Genomic DNA, 21,883 nt, shown 5'->3' with positions numbered 1-21,883 from the left:
CTCACTCTGTTACATGGCGCTAGGGATTCGAACCGCCAAATTGCCGACCTTTCTGATCGGCAAGCTCAGCATCTTAGCTACTGAGTCATCGCGTCTCCCTTAAGTTATGTACTACTCCATAAATCTCCCTGTGTTGTCTAATAGCATGAGCCAAGAGTTCCATGTAGATATTTAAAACTAAGGACTAAAGTAGACATCTTTGTCTAGTTCCTCTAATGATAGAGTAGGAGAAAACATACTAACTTTCGCTTTAGAGTGAAAGACTCATATGATGATTATATTGTAATAATTTTATGAATTTCTAAGGAAATACAAAACTATAGTATACTTTGTTAATTGGTCCAAATTGAAATTGATGCCTGTAAGTGAAATTTTGGTTATCCATCCATTTTAGGAAAATCGATTCTATACGTGTAAGGAATCTATTAAATATTTATGTATTTGTATTGTAAAGGATATAACTCAGCAAAATATTCTTCAGACTTTGATAGATCGGAATCAATAACTTTTACCCTTGGGTAAAGTTGAACGCTCTCAAATGAATATTATTCTGAAAAGAAGTCCAGTTTATATATCTGCAAAATATATTCAAAAAATAAATTCTTTGTTTACAGATTTCTATGCGGTTCTATGATTCTGAGAATATCTTTATATAAAATGCAATTACCTATTGATGAGGGAGGATTTCATTTTTTGAATCAGGAGCTATATCAGGAGCTATATCACGCTTACCTATTGTCAAGTATTAAGTACTGGAAACCAACAATCTGTTAATTTTCTGATTTAAGTAACTTTGGAATACATTTGATATCTTTGATTGGTTGGATATTATTAGGATTTAATTATATTAAAACTCTAGTGTTTCTGCAAATAATTACATCAGTTAAAAGACTGTGCAATGTAATATCTAATAAAAAAGATTGAATCCTTTTTTTCCCAATGCTTAATTGACTTTAAGGGGTAGCCAAATCTTAAAAATTGAGGAAATGATGGTGATATGGAAAAATTAGGTAGAAGAGAGGATATTGACTTTTGATCAATTGATAGATGTTGATTTCTAACATATTCTATGTTAAGAGACAAATATCATTTATCAGGTGTAATCAATCCAGTGGCAATATTTATCATTACATTTGTTAACAATTGTGGATCAGCAGCTTTTTTTCAGCTTCTGAAATACTAGAATAACTTGTTAAATCCTTTAAAACTAGAAATCTAACTATTAGTTTTTATAGATATTTGTTATCAATAGATCACATATTCCATATAGATATGGAAATTTCCAGAAATGAATAGACTTAAGAATTAGAGATAGAAATCTTTTCTACAATTCTAGAAAATAGGTGAGTTTCATTGAGTATCAGTGGACCTCAAATTATGACTTATACATCAAAAAAGTAAAATTTAGAATTTATTGGATTCCATTACAATTTATACAGGTAGTCCTCAACTTACGACCACACTTGAGCCCAAAATTTATGTTACTAAGTGAGAAATTTGTTACATGAGTTTTGCCTCATTTTTACAACTTTTCTTGCAATATTTGTTAAGTGAATCATGGCAATTGTTAAGTTAGTAACACAGTTGTTCAATGAATGTGACTTCCTCATTGATTTTGCTTGTCAGAAGGTTGGAAAAGGGGATCACACAACTCCAGGACACTGCAACAGTCATAAATGTGAGTAAGTTGTCAAGCGCCCAAATGTAAATCACATGACCATTGTGATGCTGCAACAGTTATAAGTGTGAAAAATGTTCATAAGTGACTTTTTTCAGTAGCATTGTAACTTTGAACAGTTACTAAATGAACTGTTGTAAGTTGAGGACTACCTGTATAGAAAAGGACTGTCAAAAACAGCATTTTGGTGGAAATATAATAAGGATAATTTTTCTTTAAAAGACAGTGTACTATAGTTACTAAATTTGGGGGAGAAAATATTGAATTATATTAATATAATTGGGCCACAAAAGCTAAAATTTTCAGATGATAACATTCTTATGAACTATGATTGATCTGGATGAAGAAATGGAGAGGATAATTATTAAACTTATGAATTATGAAAAAACTTATATGTAAGAAGACAAAATTAAAAATGACTTTGATAAAGAAATGGCTGAAAGTAATCAAATTGAAGAGACATTTGAAGTTTGTCACTTAGGAAGCAATAACCAAACGTACCATTATAGGGTAGAATATTACCTATATTAATAATATTTGCAAGAAACGTTCTAACAATAGTAGCTAATTGTAAACTGTGTTGAACTAGCAGTATGATGTGGCTACAAAGAAGCAAAGCAATTTTAGCCTACATAATTGGAAATACAATTTCTAAATCATAGGAAGTAATTGCTCGATTACATTCTATTTTTAATACGCATTCACACACTGAGTATTGTCCTACTTCTGGGCATGACAATTTAAGTTGGATTTAAATAAATTAGAACAGTTCAAAGAAGGGCATCCAAGATGATCAGGGAACTAGAACAAAGACCTGTGAAAATAAATGGAAAGAGCTTAGCTTTCTTATGCCTCGGGAAATAAGTTCTGGATGGAATATGACAGCATTTTTCAAATATCTGAAAGGATGTTACATAGAAGAAGGTCAAGGCTTCTCTCTTGTTCCAGACTGCAGGATGTAGAACAATGGCTGTAACTTTAAGAAAGCAAATCTGATAAATTTTCAAAAAAGCTTCCTGGTAATTTGGTTTGTTTAAGAGGAGGAAGTCTGTTTTTGTCTGGGATACTTTCATATGGATTCCTGCACTGAGGAGGAGGTTGCATTTGATGCCCAAAATGATCCCTTTTTAAAATTATTCCTCAGGGCAGTTTTAATTTTAACTGTTGCCATAGAGCTGAAGATTTTAACCATTGCTAATTAAAGACAATCTGGAGTATTCAAAGTAAATGGTTATGAAAAACTGAGAAACTAAGGTAGTATTAGCTACTAAAAAGTAATATGGTAGCTCATGTGCAGGAGCAGCCAAATTCCCACATATGTTTAGTCAACATGTTGATTTTATTTGAGTAATTTTCAGTCTAGGAGCAACTGAAGTGGCTGTGAAAGCTTTTTGCACTCAAATTAGAAATTAATGAGACTATTGCTTTATATAGTTGCTAAAGCTAATTTATATAGTTTTACAGTGGGTTTGTTTTGCGTTAATAATATGTGGTCATTTTTCTTATTTGTCTAGCTTAAATATGAATGATGTATAAAAGGAGGCTAATGGTTTGGTAGTATGCAAGTATCATTGTGGTACAAAATAAGAGCCTGTATATTTAGAGGTATTCCAGGTGAATAGCTATGAAGGCAAAAAGGTACCATAACCATAAAAATTATTAAAAACTCACAAAAGACTTTTGTAGCCCTGCCTGGGATTGAGAACAGATGCTATAATGATATCCTTAAACCCCATGTCTGCTAAATAGAAATTATAGCAGCTTTTATCTCTTAATTTTTTGGTAGGTTTTTTCCTCCTCCATTGTCCTGCTTTGAACTAAAAAGAGACATTGCCTACACATACAGACAATAGAATTAGCAACCAGACAATAGAAAACATGGTTAAAATCTTGCTATAACTTGCATCTTTGAATCTCAAGAAGTTCACAAAATTACCCCAAAATCTGTGGGAGGTATCTTCACTGAAAGCGGTCTATGGTCAGGGATTGCCAGGTTTCTTCAGTTTATAATTGGCATGTTGAAATTTTGTATCATCAAGATACTGCCTACCCATTTGAGTATCTTCATATTTTTCAGCAATAGGCTGTGTGCCTTCACTATCAGTTGGTCTATGGAGGTTCTTTTCCTGCTTCTACCAGGCACTTCATTCACTACATATTACGACTTTAAGTTGAGATTTAACTTCATTATTAAGACTTTAAGTTGAGATTGCTTTCCATTATCATCTAATATGGCAATAAAAAGGAAAATAGAAGCTTTCACTTTGGTTTTAAATTAACTATATTACAATGTGATGTTCAGATTGAAACTTTGGTGAATTTTAACTACAATTAAGTGAAATAATTTTTTAAACTTTGATTTGAATTTGACTTCGGGCAAAAATGATATTTAAGTTCATTTATTCTATAGTGTTAACATTGCAGATGTTTTAGAGGGGAAGAGTGATATATGTAAAATATGTGACGATGCAGATAATTCTTATGAAAAGAACATTATGATTTACCATTGTGCCTAAATAGGGTTATAATTGCTGAATTTTCTTCTCAAAATGTACCTGTTCCAAAAGGAAAAAGAAACCAAAAACTTCAATATATTGTTTTGGTTCAGTCAACTATATTATGTTTTTAAAGTAATTTGATAAATAAGGCATAAGGACCAGATTCATACAAAATGTCAAACCAAAACCAAACAAATCATAATGTGACTTGGTGATAATATGAATGAACCCAGTAATAGTTCTGTCTGAGATGTCACATAAAGCAAAATCAGACAGAAGGAAGACTTTCTGGATTTAACTAACAGAATTTTAGTTAATAGCTCTACTTTTTTCCTAAATACTATTGTGATATTTCTTTCTGTAATGTTTATTTGGTAGGCATGCCCAGGATGTTTATCTAAATGATAGTTAATTTGCAGTAAATGACATTTAAAACTTTTAAAGACAAACACATTTCTGCTAAATTATCCTCTTTATGGCAAAGATAATGACTCTTAAGTTATGCACAGCTCTTATTTGCTATTTTTGCAGAGTACCTTGAACCATATTAAACTAATTGCTATATAACTCCTTACAATTAATGGAAATTTTCCACTCAGGCACACTATCATCTTGGCCCCAATATTTCCCTTCTGAATTTTTTGAGTTTACCATAGTCATTTGATCTATTAATACACCAGCATGTGGTATCTGTAGTACAATGAATCATCTACTTTGGAAACTCTGTGGCTGCTTCTATACAATTCTGTCCATACTTAAGCTTGACTTGTATCTTACTGAGTAATAGCCTTGAATAATCACCTGTTTTCCTGTGCACTGCTTGGAAAGTCCAAGCAAGGGTTAAATTCTGTCCTTCTGCCCAATGGACTGGATTGAAATTTCTGACCATACCTCCTGGTCTCCCGGTATCTCCAGTTTTTCAGTTCAGTCCATTGCCCACTATGACATCTTTACCAGCAATCACTCTACTTGCCAGACCTCTGCCCGACAAACGTAGCAGCCGATTTACCACCATAGTGGATGAGATCTCTGTGGATCTCCTTCCGGCAGGCCAGTCTTTTAATCTGACAGGTCCCTATCTTAGGAAGGCGGGCAGGACAGCTAGGGAAGCCATTGGAGAGACCAGGGCCAGCAGGCCTTATTCCAAGAAGCCCTCCAAGGCATAGGAAAAGGATGTAGCCAGGTGCCAAAAGGCCCTGGAAAAGGAATTCTCAAAGGCCCAAAGACAGATAGTGGCACAAGTCAGATCAGCCAGGAAGTCCTATTGGTTAGGACCCAATTGGTGCCCCCCTCCTCCTCCTTCTATCTCTGAGAGTGGGGGGTTTTCCAGAGAGGTTTCCCTCTCCAGAGGGTTCAGGTCCCCTTCCCCCTCCTTGAGGGGGTGCTAACCTATTTGAGTGTGACCTGGTTTCTGATAGGGTTCTCCTTCTCTTGTTCCTCTGACCAGGGATTCCAATCTCAGGCCTATTGTGGCAGGGACCCACCCAGTAGAAGACTTGGGCCCAGGCGTCTCAGCAGAAATGAAGGAGGTCATTGCTACAGCAATCTCTCAAGGGATAGCTGAGGGCCTCCAAAGGCGCGAGGCACAACCACAGGTTCCACAGCCAGCACCTTCCATTCCTCAGACCTCTCCAGCTCCTCAGGTCCCTCTAGCTCCACAGCCCCCTCAGGGCCCTGGAGAGCGTCAGTACTCCCACAGGCCTTCATCTCCGCCCCCATTGGTGGCCAGTGCTGAATCGGCGTGGGACGATGAGGATGTTGGGGGGTCATGACTTATTGGATGATGAGAACCCCATTCCAGATAAACCAGCCTTTGCTGAATTGCTTCAACCATCCTTATTCAAGTCAATCCCGTTCAAGGCCAAGGTGTCCACTCACATGGAGGTGGAGGTGCCTGCGGATCAGGCAGCTGCAGATCGTGTGGATCACAGTAAAGGTCTGTTCGATGAGAAGGTTCCCGCCCAGGAAATTGTTCCTTCTCCCAAACTCTTTAAGGACCTGGTCCAACGCCAGTGGGTCCAGCCTGGGACCCTGGCCACCCCCAGGGGTAATGACAAATGCCTTTACTCAGTGGATCCTTCCATGGAAGAGCTTCTTAAGCTCCCTTCCATTGATCCTCCAACTCAGGCACTCACTTCCTCTTCAGTGCTTCCACTGGACCTTCTAGAAGGACTTAAGACCTGAATGGGCTTGCCACAAGACCCATCAAGCTGCAGCTTGGGCCATTAAGATGGTCACCTCCGCCTCATTGTTTAATAGGGCCACGATTGCCTGGCTTTGCCAGTTACTCACTAGGCTCCCAGCAGGGGACGTCAGACTGCGACACAACGTAAACAAAATTGTAGCCACAGTGGAATATTCTACAGATGCCACCCTTAAGGCTGCAAAGTTTGCTTCGCATGCCATGGCCTCTAATGTAACCTCTCGTAGGCTCTTATGTCTCCGACACTGGAAAGTGGATATGCGTTCGAAGTGGAAGATTGCTTCCGCCCCCTTTAAAGGGTGCAAGTTATTTGAGGAGGCCCTTGACTCAGTTTTGGTTGAGAACAAGGATAAGCGGAAGGTGATGCCCTCGGTTTCCAGTAAACCATACCGCAGGTCGTCTTCCACAGAGTGATAATAGCTGTAATCCAGCACATTTGGAAGAAGATAATTTCTTGTTATTTAGCTAACATAATTTTTTGTCTTCATGTTTGTTTATTCAATTTATAATCCACTTTTTCATTTATAAGTATGTTTAAATAATTTAAAACTTTTTTTTCAGTCTAAGAAGTTTATTTATATATCACAAGACCAGCAGAAGCATTATTAGACTTTACATTTTAATTTTGATACTTGGAAATATAAATTGAGATTAAAGAAAGATTTAAGGTAGAAAGGAGATGCATTGTTATGTCCTTTTGTAAATAGTTTATTTATTACACACACAAGCAATTGCTTATAATATTTTGTAAACTGCCTTGGGTCAGGTGGTAATTAGGTGATTGCAAAATTAAAGGATTATTGTATGTAATATGGACAGCTGCATAAGTAGCATAAATAAAAACATTAACTGATTCCAGTTCAGAATACTCTTCCTGTGTGCTGATATAACAACCGTATAGTGCTCATCAGCATATTGCATATTTGTAGCTAGATAATCTTAGTATAGTATGTTTTGCAAAGTTTGCTAACTGGTCTTCAAGGATGTCATGTCATATCTCTCATGAAACGCAAACTGTTAAAACCTTCTATTTACCAAAAAGGAAAAAAATACAAAAAAACATTTGGAAATTTTGATTCAGAGTGTTTATATGAACATATTAATACTATAAATGTAAAAATTAATCATAAACAATAATCCTTGAAACATAAATGTATTCTCAGATACATTTCTGCGATGTTCAGAACAATCTTTTCCTAATTTACCTTCTGCTCAAATGGAAATTTAGACTTTTGTTTTTACATATAAATTAGAGTAATTTCCATTGGAAACTTGTTTTATTTTCTAAAACTTCTGTAGCCATTGCTGTTTGAATAGTCAATAATGTATAGTGTAGTTGCTTTGTTTACAGTCTGAACATACAAATACACCAAACAAAAACCAATAAAATCATATTACATTTGTATGGTAAATGAACTTGCTCTCTGTATCTTATAACCCCTTGTTTATAGTTTTCAATTTATTTATTGATTTATCAATCAATCAGTCACATTTATATGGCTGCCTATCTCAGAGAAATAAGTCTGAGTATAACTCTGGGCAGTATATTATGTGAGGTCAGTTAATTGTCATTAACTCAATAAGTAATGATTACACAAACCATTAACACAGTGTATAAATCCAGTCATATAATTAATAATTTCTCTGTATCATAATAGATATGATTTATTTTGGCTTGCAAAGTAAATTCCATTTTGTATTCATATAATCTTAATTTGTATGAATTAGCAAGCAAGATTTTAGCAGCCATTATGTATGCAGAATAAACTACTATTTTGATGGCCATGCTCAGGCCCACGTTTCCTTGACTGCTAGCCAGAGAGTAGTTTAAATCTGGAAATATTTTTAGAGAAAATTTGTGAAGCATGAACCTTATTTTAACTTCAAACATTTAGTTTGATTTGCTTTTCATTGTTAAAGGGTGTGATACCACAATGTCTATATTAAAAGCTCTCTGAGACCTTTAGAAAGAAAACTCCCATACATAGGCATATGTGTGTGTGTGTGTGTGTGTGTGTGTGTGTTTTATTTGTGCTGATAAATAAATAAAGGGAGACTAGTATAGATCTATTTCAAGCTATTTAGCTCTCATCAGCTAGCCTTACCCTTACTGGGATTCGAACCTGTGCTGTATAGCGTCTTAGGCAAACGTCTTAGCCATTATGCCACAGGTCTCCTCCTTATCAGCTGAAGCCAGGGAAGAAGGTATATATTTAGTGTCACAACCCCTGGTAAGCCCCAATTATGGGAGGAAGCTAACTGCTTCCATCATCTGTCAATCGGCTCGTCACAAGAGTCCATCACGACAGAAACCCAACATTTTTACTGTTGCCTTTGTTATATTTGTTTTTTATTTGTGCTGATAAATAAATAAAGGGAGACTAGTATAGATCTATTTCAAGCTATTTAGCTCTCATCAGCTAGCCTTACCCTTACTGGGATTCAAACCTGTGCTGTATTGCATCTTAGGCAAACGTCTTAGCCATTATGCATATATATATATATATATATATATGTGTGTGTGTGTGTGTGTGTGTGTGTGTGTGTGTATATATATATATATATGTGTGTGTGTGTGTGTGTGTGTGATATATATATGCCTATGTATGGGAAGGGATTTTAAGACTAAAAAGATAGTCAAGCAATTCTACATCAATCATTTCACTGCCTGGAAGATCATCCTTAAGAGGAGAAGATTTCAGACAACCACTAACTTGCTTCTGCCAGACCACAGAAAGCAAGATGCCAAAAAAGTTTGAGAACCCCAAAGTTTCATCATGAGATCTAGTAGTAGTGCTCTTACCACTGTTTATGTTACAATACACGAACCTACCATTAGAAAAAAGCTGCACAAATTATGTCTACATGGGTCACAGAAAGAAATGATGCATGCTAATTCTTGTTGAATAAATCACTACAAGCTCAATTTTTCATTTTTTTTCAGTTATATCACTTTTATCTTTAGGCACTGTTTAAATGAAAATAAAATATTCCATATATCTTTAAAAAAAAAAACTACATTGGGTGAACCTACACTTTCATGTGGTTTGTATGCTGAGTTTATTAAATTCTGGAATGTTCTTAGGAAAATAGGAATCCCAGCACTTCTCATTGTCCTCATGTTAAACCTAAACACAGTATAGGAGACCACAATCTAAACATGGGGAAAGAGACCGGCTGCAGATTGGCAGGAGAGTCAGATAACTGTGTACATTTTTCCTTATGTTGAAAGGAGCTGAATTGAAAGAAGATTCTAAGTTGTGCATTTCTGTAACAAAATTTCATGGCTACAATTAATGCCATTCAGATTTGAAGTTCAGTATTCTGATTCATATGACACAGATCTATGCAGTGACTTAATTCTGATTGTTTCCTAGGAAATTCTCATTGTTACCTGTTTACACGTTTTTCATTTCTTTCATTTTATTGGTGTAATCCTTTTTATTATTGTAAACGTCCTAGAATAGTTCCACGGCAAGATAGGCAGCAAATAAATTTAACAAAGAAATAAGTATAAAACCTATAAGAAGCAATAAACTATTTAGCATCTAAATATATTGTATCAAAGTAATGTTGTGAACTGCCCAGTGTTATTTTTTACAGGTTATATGGCTAGATAAACCTTATAAAGAAACAAGTAAATAAAATTTCCCAAAGTTCATGACTTTTTATTTCTTCTAGGAGATTCCTTAGAATCTCTTAATATGCCTTGCTGACTTTATATTGTCAAAGCCCTTTTAATCTAATATGTTGATTAAATTAATTTGGAGTCAATAAATACAAGAATGACTATTTTAGGACTAGTTTTTTTAAAAAAATAACATTTTAATTTCATTTGCTGGAGAATACTGAAATGATTCAGTGTATTAATAAAATTGTAGAATACTGCCACATAGATAATATACGAACCTCTTAAAGATATTACTGGCTCTGTTCCTGTGTGTATTGCCAAACGAAAGAAACTAAGTAATCATTCTAGTTCAAAACATTCTACTACCAAAAGCAATGGATGATTAGTTATTTAGATTCCTCTATTTTTTCATATCTCCTTTATCATGAATCAGCTCTTTTTTGGCATTGTTTAGGTAACAAGCTCTAATAATAAGAGAAAAATGGACTTTCCTTTTTAAATAGTCAAATCTTCAATCAACAAGATTATGCTTTAGACTTTATATCAAGTTATTTTTTCATTGTGAGACTTTTAACTAATCTCACTCCTTTATAAAATTTGACAACAGTTCAAGTTCTGTTTTTCTAAATTTATTGTCTCTACTATAATCTCCCTTTCCTAACCTTCTCCTTGCATGATTAAAAACTGAGAGGTAGGGGGGTCTTATCCAGTTTACACCGGGTCTTCAACAGGGTTTTTGCCTTGCTGACTTTATACTGCCAAAGCCCTTTTAATCTAATCCAAGACAGAAAGACTGCAAGTGTCACAAGCTCAAGAGGAAAAGGATTTAGAATGTGCTTTGTTATGCATTGAAGAATCCTGATTAGGTTGAAGGTCAGGCCATCTTTCACTATCAATCTTGACAAAAGTTACTACTCATATGATCTTGTATATTAGAAATGCTTTGAATAAATATTTGGTCTAGTGCTTAAAGGCACCAGGCTAGAAAATGGGAGATCGTGAATTCTAGTCCTGCCTATCTTAGCCATGAAACCCAGCTGGGACTCCTATCACAGAGCTGATGTGGGGAAAATAGGAGGACGAGGGAGTATTGTAGCATGTTTGTCGCCTTGAGTTATTTATTAAAAAATAAAGGTAGGATACAAGTAAATAAACCAATCTTAATAATAATAAGATATTAAAATATAACCAGTATATTTTAATAAAACCTTGTTTCTCATTAAATCTTAATATCAACATTTCTAGAAAAAAAGACTGTAGAAAAGATGAAACTACTTTATTCAGACTCTGACATTTAGAGTTATCAAGTCCCTGAATTATTGTGTCACTTGCTGCTTGATCCATCTTTAAGGAAATATTCAGAGAATCAATGCAGTGCAAGATTACTTGAACGTTTTTGCAATAGAAATACCACTAAACTATGGTCACTAGTAAAATAATATCATGGTCAACCTCTTTTCAGTTCAAAAGTCAAAAAAGAAAAACAACATTCACATGCTTGATTAACACTCACTGAAGCATAAAATATGTCATACAATTTAAAAAAAATCAGAGTAAGTTTGCTTGACTTTAGTTGGTTTCTTTCTACTCCCCAGAGCACATTCTTTAGCTGTTATACTGCTGTTTCCCTTTGATCATTTCATATTTCTAACATGGAATATTTACTCTTCTTATAGTTTTACTAACTCCTGCAAATTCCTTCTCAGTTGCTTTTGAGCTGCTTTTGGGAAAAGTATTCGAATTTCTGGAATTGATTGCATTTTGCCTAATTGCCAATTTGATTTTTTAGGAATATCAAATATAAGCTTGAGATAATGTATGGAAGAATCTATGGAAATATAATTTCTTAAAGTAATTATAACTAAATATTTGTTGGGTTCCATATAGGGCCTCAAATATTTGTTGGGTTCTATATAGGGCTTTAAATTTGATATGGAAGAGGTGTTTCAGAACCCCCACTAACAAATATATCACCTGACTCCCAACTCATTAAAGCAGCCATGTATGTTTCCAGGATCATGTGGCCACAGTAGGGAAGTTTCATATTGAAGGTTTCTATTATAGCCTTGCAATCCTGTAAATACATGTATTTGCTATAATAAGTTGCAACAGTTGCTGCAATCATAGCACAGAATCCAAAAATATTCTTATCCCAGGTTTTTCAGTAAATGTTCATATGTTCCTGAAATAATACATAGATTATTGGATAAATGGAAATTTATAAGAAGTGTGTGTAGATGTGCTACAATGATTGAAGTGTTCAGTAAAACTTGTCGCGAGTTTAATTTCTTAAATCGTTCTGTTGGCACTATTGTTATTGTTCAATTACATTTATTATTGATTAAAGCCATTTTTCTTATTTAACTTTAAAAGTCTTTAAAAGTCTTTTTTTTTAGTTCTTTCTTAAATACAAACATGATTTGGATCATCACTTTTAAGCTGATTCAAAGCATTACTAAGTCTAATGAAATAACTATTTTAAAATTTTGTTCATTCTTAACCATTTTTTCAGAACAATATATTTTCTCTTTTAAGTTTTATGTGTGTGAAAACAGAAAAAGATAGTGAAAAGATTCTATGAAATTTTCATATTGTCATAAGTATTCCAATTGAAAGGGTTTTCCAATTATAAAAACTGAGGGTTTTCCGCATAAAGGAGATGTATTTTTTATTTTCCATATGGAACTCTTTGGCAATTGATGTTTGTTTTTTAAGAAAAAAAGAATTTGTGGTTTGATGGTTACAATGGATACTCAGTGGGCTATATTTTATAGAGTTTTTTTAAGGGCAACCTACTTATTTTGTAGATTTATATATCACTCAATTTTCAATTCTCAAAGTAGCATATTTAGTGTGATCCAATTCCCAGTTTTTGTTCACAACATTGTAGTGATAGGTAGGGTATAGGGCAGCATACTTTTGGTAGAAATAGGGAAAATAACATTGTGTCTTGAATAAGTGCACCCATGGGTTGCTTATCCCATTTCTCTACTAATTATACGAGTTTAATATATAGCAGTGGTTCCCAAAGTGGGCGATACCACCCCCTGGGGGGGGATGACTTAGGGGGGTGCTAAGAGGCAAGGGGGGTGGCAGGGGGCGCTAAGAGGCAAGGGGACTGTGGCAGGGGGCAGAGAAGGAGCCGCACTGAGCCTACAGCTTCAGCTGGCCAGCCTGCCATAAATGCCCCTTCTTCATTGATCTACTCGATACTACCACTGCTGCTTCTTGCTGCTGCCCGCCACGGCGACTTAAGCAACAGCAGAATTGATCCTCACTACCAGCAGCCTCAACCACCGCCCAGCAAGAGAGAGAGGGGGGAGAGAGAGAGAGCACGCAACCGAGCAGAGGAGGGGGGAATCAAAACAACTAAATCGGAAGACACCGAGCCGCTCCCATGCGGCGGCTAGGCATACACAGGGCTTCTCCCCCTCTCCGGACCGAGTGCCACAGTTCAGAACATGCATGCTCCCTGAGCACGCCACAGACATGGGCCGCTCCCGTCCTCCCAACTCCCCGTTGAATGGTTGCTTCTGGCCTCTTGCATACCATGCATTCCTCGGGGTAGCAAGTCAGTTGGCGTGCGCTCCATCGATCCGCGCACTGTGTGCCAAGGGCAGCAGTACTGTGTTCCACAGGCAGGGAGCCCTCTTTTCTATGGGCGCACGAAGGGCGATCCTGGGTCCGGGGGTCCCCATATGTGTGTGTGGCAACTAAAGTCCTCCAGCGACACAAAAAAGGGGGTGGTGGGTGGTGTTCCTTGGATGGGAAGGGGGCAGCGGAGCAATGGCCAAAGGGAATTTCGACGTGGGCAACAACGAAACAAGTTTTGCATGAACTCCAGGGGCAAACTGGTAGGAGACAGGCTGCTCTTTTTAAGTGTCTTTTAAGACAAACCATCACCCAAAACTACTGGAAACTAGAGCCAGGAGTTAATGCCAACGAAAAGGCTCCTTGCCCCCCCTTGCCTCTTAGCGTCCTCTGCCTCCCTCCTTGCCTCTTAGCACCCCCTAAGTCATCCCACCGCCCTCCAGGGGGTGGTACCGCCCACTTTGGGAACCACTGGTATAGTACAGTGGTCCCCAACCCCCGGTCCGCGGCCCGGTGCCGGGCCGTGGAGTACCTGGCACCGGGCCGCGCAGCCATGATCGCTGCAGCTGGGCGCCGTGGCTCTTCTGCTGCGCCAGCCGCTCCTCTTCCAGCCGCTCGCCCAGCACGCAAAGCTCCCGGCAGCGGTGCCACAGCTCCTCGAGGCGCCGGCGGCTCTCCTGGTTCTGCGCGCGCAGCTTGCGCAGGTCCTGTTGGCCCAGGCGGCCCCCTTCCAGCTCCTGCAGCGCCCGCAACTCGGCCTCGTATCGCTCCAGGCTCTGCGCGCAGCTCCAGCTCAGCACCAGCGCGTAGTCGGAGGCCAACTGCCGCTTCTCGGAGCGCCCGGCCCGGAGGACACGCGGGGCAGACAGCAGCGCGGCCGGCCGCTGCTTGCGCGCTTCCTGCAGCCCTTCGTGCTCGGCCAGGAGCTGCTCCAGCAGCGCCTCCAGAGCAGCGCAGTCGGCCCTCAGCCCCTCCAGCTGCTGCTGCCGCCGGGCCAGCTCGGGCTCCAGGCGGCGGAGACGCAGCTCTCCAAGTTGCGCGCTCAGCCTCTCCAAGCTCTCCAACTCGTGGCGCAGCGCGTCCCGCTCCAGCTCGCCTTGAGGTGATCTCAAAAAATAAGCTAGGTTGAATATGACTGGGATAAGATTTCCAGATGTTGACTTGGCTCAAGTCACCGGTTCCTTTTTCTTGCTGAATGAAAACTCCTGCATCATGGTTGTATGTAGGATGTATTTAGAAAAATTCAAGATGGGAACCATCTTGGTTTTTATGTGATGCAAATAAAAGAATAAATAGGCTTTTAATTTCATAGTCATGGCTATTACCTTGACATTTTCGATGTCACTCTGACACCCCTGTCCCAGATAATTTGGTGAATGGACAGAGAGGCTACCAGCTAGTAGTAGGCTGGCTTGAATGCACTTACTAAGAAAGGATTCACAGTGAATTCAATGAATAACATTTTTGGGTGATCATCAATCTGATGGGAGCTATATATCTATTGCAACATTTACCTGCAAATTTAAAGGAAGTCCAGAAAGCGATTGCAATCTATTTGGCATATATTTACAAATTCATATTGAAAACAATGCAACATCTAACATTTTATGATATATAAATGAAATATATATGATATATAAACAATCAATGTGTCGTCGCGAACAACGCCCCCCCACCCCTGTGCGCGCTCAGCGGGCCACGGTAAAATTATCACAGGCTGACTGGTCCGCGGCGATAAAAAGGTTGGGGACCACTGGTATAGTACATATAGTATAGTATGTAGTATATAATGTAGTGTAGTATAGTATATAGTTTAAGAGAGCCGAGGTGGCGCAGTGGGTAGAGTGCAGTACTGCAGGCCACTTCAGCTGACTGCTAGATCAGCAGTTCAGCGGTTCAAATCTCACCGGCTCAGGGTTGACTCAGCCTTCCATCCTTCCAAGGTGGGTAAAATGAGGACCCGGATTGTTGTTGGGGGCAATATGCTGACTCTGTAAACCGCTTAGAGAGGGCTGAAAGCCCTATGAAGCGGTATATAAAAATCTGCTATTGCTATTGCTATTGCTAGTATAATGCAGAGTATATTATAGTATGGTATAATATAATAGTGTGTGTAGTGTAGTGTATAGTATAGTATAGAATAGAATAGAATAGAATAGAATATATTATGCTAATTGTACTACCAAATTGTAGTTTAGACCTTGAAGTTGAAAAAGGCTGCTTTGCTTTATCCTGATGCATTTATTATATTTTGTTTTGGAATTTGGGATTGTAAAACGCTTGAATTATAATTCTGATGAGTTATAAAATTTCTTCTAATCAAAACTTTGCTCAAAATGAAATGCCATTAACTTTAATAGAACTTGTTCACAAATTAGTAAATAGTTTAGAAATGAACCATAAAAGTTTTAAATTAGCAAAGGATTTCTTATGCTGAATTAAAAGTTTAAACATTCAGGGGTAAAATAATCCCAAATACTGTTTTACTAATATTAAATTTATAACTGGTTGTGTATTTCTCTAATATTTTTTCCTTTTTGTTTCCTCAGGAAAAGAGGGATAGAGGTTATACAGGTGAGTGCATTATGTTTGATTTCTATTTTAATGGTTATGTTTATGCTTGTATGGCATCAATCTCTTCTGATCTTATATATTACACATATAAAATAATTTTAAAACCTAACACTATAAGTTGAATAAAGGGAGTTCTTGATCAATCATTTAACAATTGTTCAGAGTTACACTGGCCTTGAAATCTGAAATATTGGAAACCTGAAAATATCGAAAGATAAAATATTACTGTTGGGCTTTTACCAGAAACTTATAGTAAAGAAAATGTATATTTGATTATTCATGTAATAATCACAGCTAGAATCGTATTTGCCCAAAACTGGAAAAGTGAAGAGATTCCTGCAGAGGAGAATATGATCAGGAAAATATTAGAATGTGCAGAAATGAATAGATTAACACTGGCAATTAAAGAGAAAGAACAAACTGGTTATTATGGGATATGGGAAACATTTTATCGATGGTTAGAGGATAAATATAAAAATCAGATATAAAAGTAGATGAGTAAAATATAGAAAGTAGTTAATAGAGCTAATAGAGTTAAGCGAACTAAGGATGTAAAGTATCAGATATTTAATGTGTTAGTATTAAGCTAAGAATAGATTAAATAATGAATATGATTGTAAATTTTAACTGTTATTGCACATTTGTACCCAGATGATACACTGTTTAATGGAAGATGGATTATTTGTACTAAAATAAAATTTAAAAAATTGGGGGGAGGGGGAGAGAGAATAGTTACAGTGGCCTTGGAAAGGGTGCTTTATGTCCTGTTTTGGGCACAGCAGCTAGGTCATGTTTATGACCAGTTGTAGCATCTCATGTTCACATGACCACTATTTCCAACTATCATGCCTGTTATAACCACTTGATACATTTAACGACCACTAGAAAAATGTTTGGTTATGTGCGTGCCTCAACATATGACTGTCATGACTTACAAGCAAAATTATGGCCCTAAATGTGGTTGTAAATTGAGGATTATCTGTAGTTTATGAATTTTTATGAATAATAATTGCATATATGAGTAACCCCAAATATTATTGTATTTAAAATGTTCCTTGTTTTAAGGTGGAAGATTTGTTATTTGTGTTATAAAAGAACAACTATTCCAATTTGTACAGTGTGGCAGGTGGAAGCCACTTGGTTTTCACTGAATTTAGCAATGTTTCATAGAGAGAAGTACAAGACTTTTAATTTAATTGACATTGTGTATTTTCCATTCCTTTAATTTTTATGCAGATCAAATCTGTGCTGTAGCTTTGCAAATGCAAGATAGACCATTTCAAATCTCTGTAATTCTCTTAGTACATTATGTTTCCTTCTTTTATTTCTTTTTTCTATAATCCAGTGAAATCTGCAGTGTGATTGACTTCATATTGTATTTATTAGTATTGCACAAATTGAAGACCACAAGTAAAATTGGGCTTGCATTGCTGTATAGAAACTCTTCTATTTTTAATACAGGTAGTCCTTAAGCTAAAACTGCTTGAAATTATGATAGCCTGAACAATTGGCCCTCAGACTTCCAGCCATCCCAACACCTCTGCAATCACATGGTCATGATTTGGGCACTTTGCAATCAATCTGAACTTACTACTATTTGCAGCATCCCATGATCACTTCCCTGCTGTCTTGGAAGTCAATGGAAGCTGGCAGGGAAAACAGCAATTCACTGCAATAAATCGCCCACATCCATGCATCCTCCCCAAGCCCTTCTGAGCTCATGCCATGCCATCCATTCATGTACCCTTATCATGACTCCCTCATACCCCCATGCACCCTTTCCAACTCACGTTCCACCCTTATGCTCCCTCACGTGCCCTCTCTGAATCATGCTTCTCATGCAACCCTATACACCTTTTCTGAACCCACCATGCCTTTCACACACCATCTTACACTTGCATAGACATATGCAGTGCCTCTGAGGCACCCTCACACAACTTCCCCAACCTGTACTTCTTACATAGCACAGTGCAATCTCCAGATTGTCATTGTGTCTCTCATATATTCCTTCACTTCCTCGCACAACCATCTTGACTTATGCCTTTCACACATTCTCCTTGACCCTCCCCTCCAATCCCACTTACATTTTACCTGTCTCTCTGCGCTCATGACATGCCAGCCATTTGCACACCTTCCTCACCCTCATTGCACCTACCTTGCTTTCCGATTGCATTATTTAGCAATAAAAATTCCATTCTCAATTGCTATCATAATTAAGGACTACCTATATACTTCCTAAATCCATTCAAAGTCTTTAAGGAAACACTCCTACCGAAAAAATAGTACAAAGTGAAATAGCGACCACACAGTTCTTTTTAATATAAATTTCTTCAAACATATAAATATTTAGTGCCTCATAGATCATTGTTCTTAGTAAGAGATATCTTGTGACATATGCATTAATTGAAAACTTGTGTATCTTCCTGAAGTTGAGCAATGGTGAGATAGTGTCTATGATGAAATTTTCTAGATCAATGTCTAATACAGAATAGTAAAGTTGAAAGAGACCTAGTCCAATCCCCTGCTCAATCAGGAATCCCTATTCCATTCTGGACAAATAGCCATCCAACCACTTCTTAAAATCTTGCAGTGATGAAGCACCCACAACTTCTCTAGAGCAAACCATTCCACTGATTAATTGTTCTTATTGTCAGGAAATTTTGCCTTAGTTCTAGGTTTGATCTCTCCTTGCTAAGTTTCCACATGTCACTTCTTGTCCTGTCCTCAGATGCTTTGGAGAATAAGTCAATCCCTTCTTCTCTGTGACAGCCCCTCAGATATTGAAAGATTGCTATCATGTCACTGCTCATCCTTCTCTTTGTTAGACTATAGACATACCCAGTTCCAGCAACTATTCGTTATATGTTTTAGTCGTCAGCCCTCTAATCATCTTTGTTGCTGTTCTCTGCAGTCTGATTTTTCTGATTGGCAGTGCCTCAACATTTTTAATTTCAGTGACACTAATAGAAAGTGATAGCTTTTATTGTAAGAATTAAGTAGCTTGCCTTTTGTAATCTACAAATTAGAAGCACTTCTGTTACTTATCCTTCAAAACCATAATGAATGAATGAATGTTGTTTACTTTTTAATTATGTGTTATGTTATATGTTACTGTCTGTATCCCCCCCCCCTATAAGTTGTTAGCCGCCCTGAGTCCCCCCAGGTAAAAGGGCGGCCTATAAATAAACTTATTCATTTTATTCAATAATATTTAATGCTTCAAAATATACCTAATAGTTACAGAGGCATATGGAAGAAAAAATTATATTTATATCTGAAATCAGAGAAGCTACTTTAGAAATCCAAAAATTCCTGTTGCCTGATTTGATGTAGGAAATAAAACATGGCTGATCTGCATAGTGAATTAGTCCATTGAAATAGCTTGCAGGTAGAGCAATGCATGCTTTTATATATTATTTTTGCTTAGAACAACCTCCTGTCTCACATATGTCTTAGGTTGCTGGATAGAAAGGCTAAGGTATCAAATTGAGGAAGATCAAATTAAAGAATTTAAAACAGTATGGACAGTATGGCTATAATGAGGATTCAGGAATACCTCAGGTAGTGCTTGCACTAGCCTAGATTACCATTCTAAGCAAATCAAGCTTTGTGATTGTTGTGTGTGGATTAAGGAGGGGATGCTGAAGGATTTGTAATTCTGTATTTTGTGCACGGGGAAATACAATCCATTTAAATTTTTTTATTTAAAATGTTGGTATAGTCATTCTCGAGCTAAACAAGGACTAAAGTTCCACACTGGAGGCAGCTCTGGATTGATGGCAGACTCCATCGTTTTCTGGTCTCCCCCCAATCATCTTTTATTATCATACTGATGTCTATTATTTTACTTCTGTTTTGTTTACACTTTTTTAATTTGTTCTTCTTTATTGTAGCAAGTCATCTATGATAGACTCATGATGGAAAATGTGGCAAATAAATGTAACAAAAATACATAAATAAAGTATATAAACAATACAATTCCAAAATGTTTATGGTCAGAGTTGTTGACCTGATGACCTTGATAATAAATATTAGTTATAATCAGATTAGAGGTATGCAGCCACCCAAGACCATTAATGAGGTAGAAAACCTATTGTAAAAAATAATCAAAATGTGGTATAGTACACACTCCAAGAAATGAAAATGTGATGAAACATATTGAAAGCAACTTTCATTTTTAGAGAAAATAATTTATTGTGATTTTACATCTATAACTTTAATCATTCTGGATGGGTAGTTGATCATTTAATATTGTTAGTAGTGGTCTTTCAGGTCAAAGCTTATTAATGGTAGTCATTCATATAACAAGAATTGCCAATATGCAGGAATTATTTTTTAGCAGCAACAAAAACAGCCAGTTATTGGCTTAAACCTCTTCAAACATTGTTTTCTTTTTCATAATTAGTGTGATGTCAGAACCTTTCCCAAAGAACAAAGCATGGTTTACAAATTATAGGATGGGTGAATACCTTTTGGTGCCCAAGCAAACATTGCTTAAAATGAGATGTTCATGTAATCTTAAACTGCAATATATACTTAGAAAATGATCTGTATAGATTAGTTAAATTAAATTAAATTAGTTAAAAATTATTGTACTGTAGGTGAAAAAATCAAGATAGGGAACATATTTGTCAAAAAATTATGTTGTCCTTTCATAATAAACACAAATTTACATTAACATATGAAGCTTATATGAAGTTTGAAAATTCAGTTTTGAGTACAAAGAAATAGACATTATAATATGTTTATTGAGTCTAAAATAGCTGGTAGAATAGAAGATCTTTTAAAATATTCTATTTAATATTTAATTTTGCTTTGAAAAGTGAGATCTGAAATACATTTGCAGAAGAAAGGTGCTAATTTCTCTCCTCCTCACTGTATCAGCGTTGTGGTTAATAAATTCTTCTAAAGCTGTAGTCTGCCAGAAGTAATCTGAAGATTTGGTTTAAAATGTCAATTCACAAATAATAGAATAACATCCTTGCAACAATAGAATAACATCCTTGCAACATTCTATATTTTAGTAGCTGATCCAGGTATTATTAAATCAAGTCCTGTTAAGATTAGGTAAACCATGAATCTGAAACACTTTTAGAGAGTAAATCCCTAGATTAGTATATATGAAAACAAATGCATAGCTTTGGTTTTTGCTATGTTTTTATTTCCTTTGCACAGCCAAAAACATTTTTTCTTATTCTTGTTATTTTCTAGAGTATACTAAACCCAATGCTATTCCATTCATGAATCGGTCCCCCAATCTTTTCAGCTTGACGGTCCAGCTTGGGGAGGAGAGGAACTGGGCTGTGTGCCTGCCAGTCTGCCACTTGCGCATGCTGAGCACAGGGATACACACTCCAGCCAGACACTCATGTGGTCCAATTCTGAATAGGCTGGTAGTGGGCCACAGCCAGGAGGGTGGGGACCCCTGCATTAATGGACTTTGAATTGTGTTTTTATAGAAGTGCTTATTTACAGCAAAAATAGCTATGGGATGAAGTGTTGTGAGGTAGCGATACCTGTTATCTCTCACCATTTACTTTTGTTAGTTAAAGCTCATGGAATCCAACAATGTTTGAAGCGCCACAAGTTGCCAATCTGTGTTTTAAAAACAAATTGATTATGTTGAGAGATCAAAGCACAGTAAATTGCAAATCAAATCTTAAATTATGTCATGTTGATGGATTCCAAGAGCATCATGGCATGCAATA

The 21,883-nt window shown here is 36.8% G+C and overlaps 1 protein-coding gene across 2 annotated transcripts in view; it reads left to right on the top strand.

Moving 5' to 3' along the window:
* ITPK1 (inositol-tetrakisphosphate 1-kinase) overlaps window positions 1-21,883 on the top strand; it is a 120,966-nt gene that overhangs the window by 16,595 nt on the left and 82,488 nt on the right. For both annotated transcript variants that reach the window (XM_032233349.1, XM_032233340.1), the window contains exon 2: window positions 16,151-16,175. In XM_032233349.1, coding sequence (XP_032089240.1) covers window positions 16,151-16,175 — 25 coding nt within the window. The remainder of the gene's footprint in view (window positions 1-16,150; window positions 16,176-21,883) is intronic.

This window comes from Thamnophis elegans, chromosome 1 (assembly GCF_009769535.1).
Source record: "Thamnophis elegans isolate rThaEle1 chromosome 1, rThaEle1.pri, whole genome shotgun sequence".
In the NCBI taxonomy this organism is placed as follows: domain Eukaryota; kingdom Metazoa; phylum Chordata; class Lepidosauria; order Squamata; family Colubridae; genus Thamnophis; species Thamnophis elegans.
Note: the sequence above shows the minus strand (reverse complement) of the source record. Positions and strands in the feature narration are given on the sequence as shown.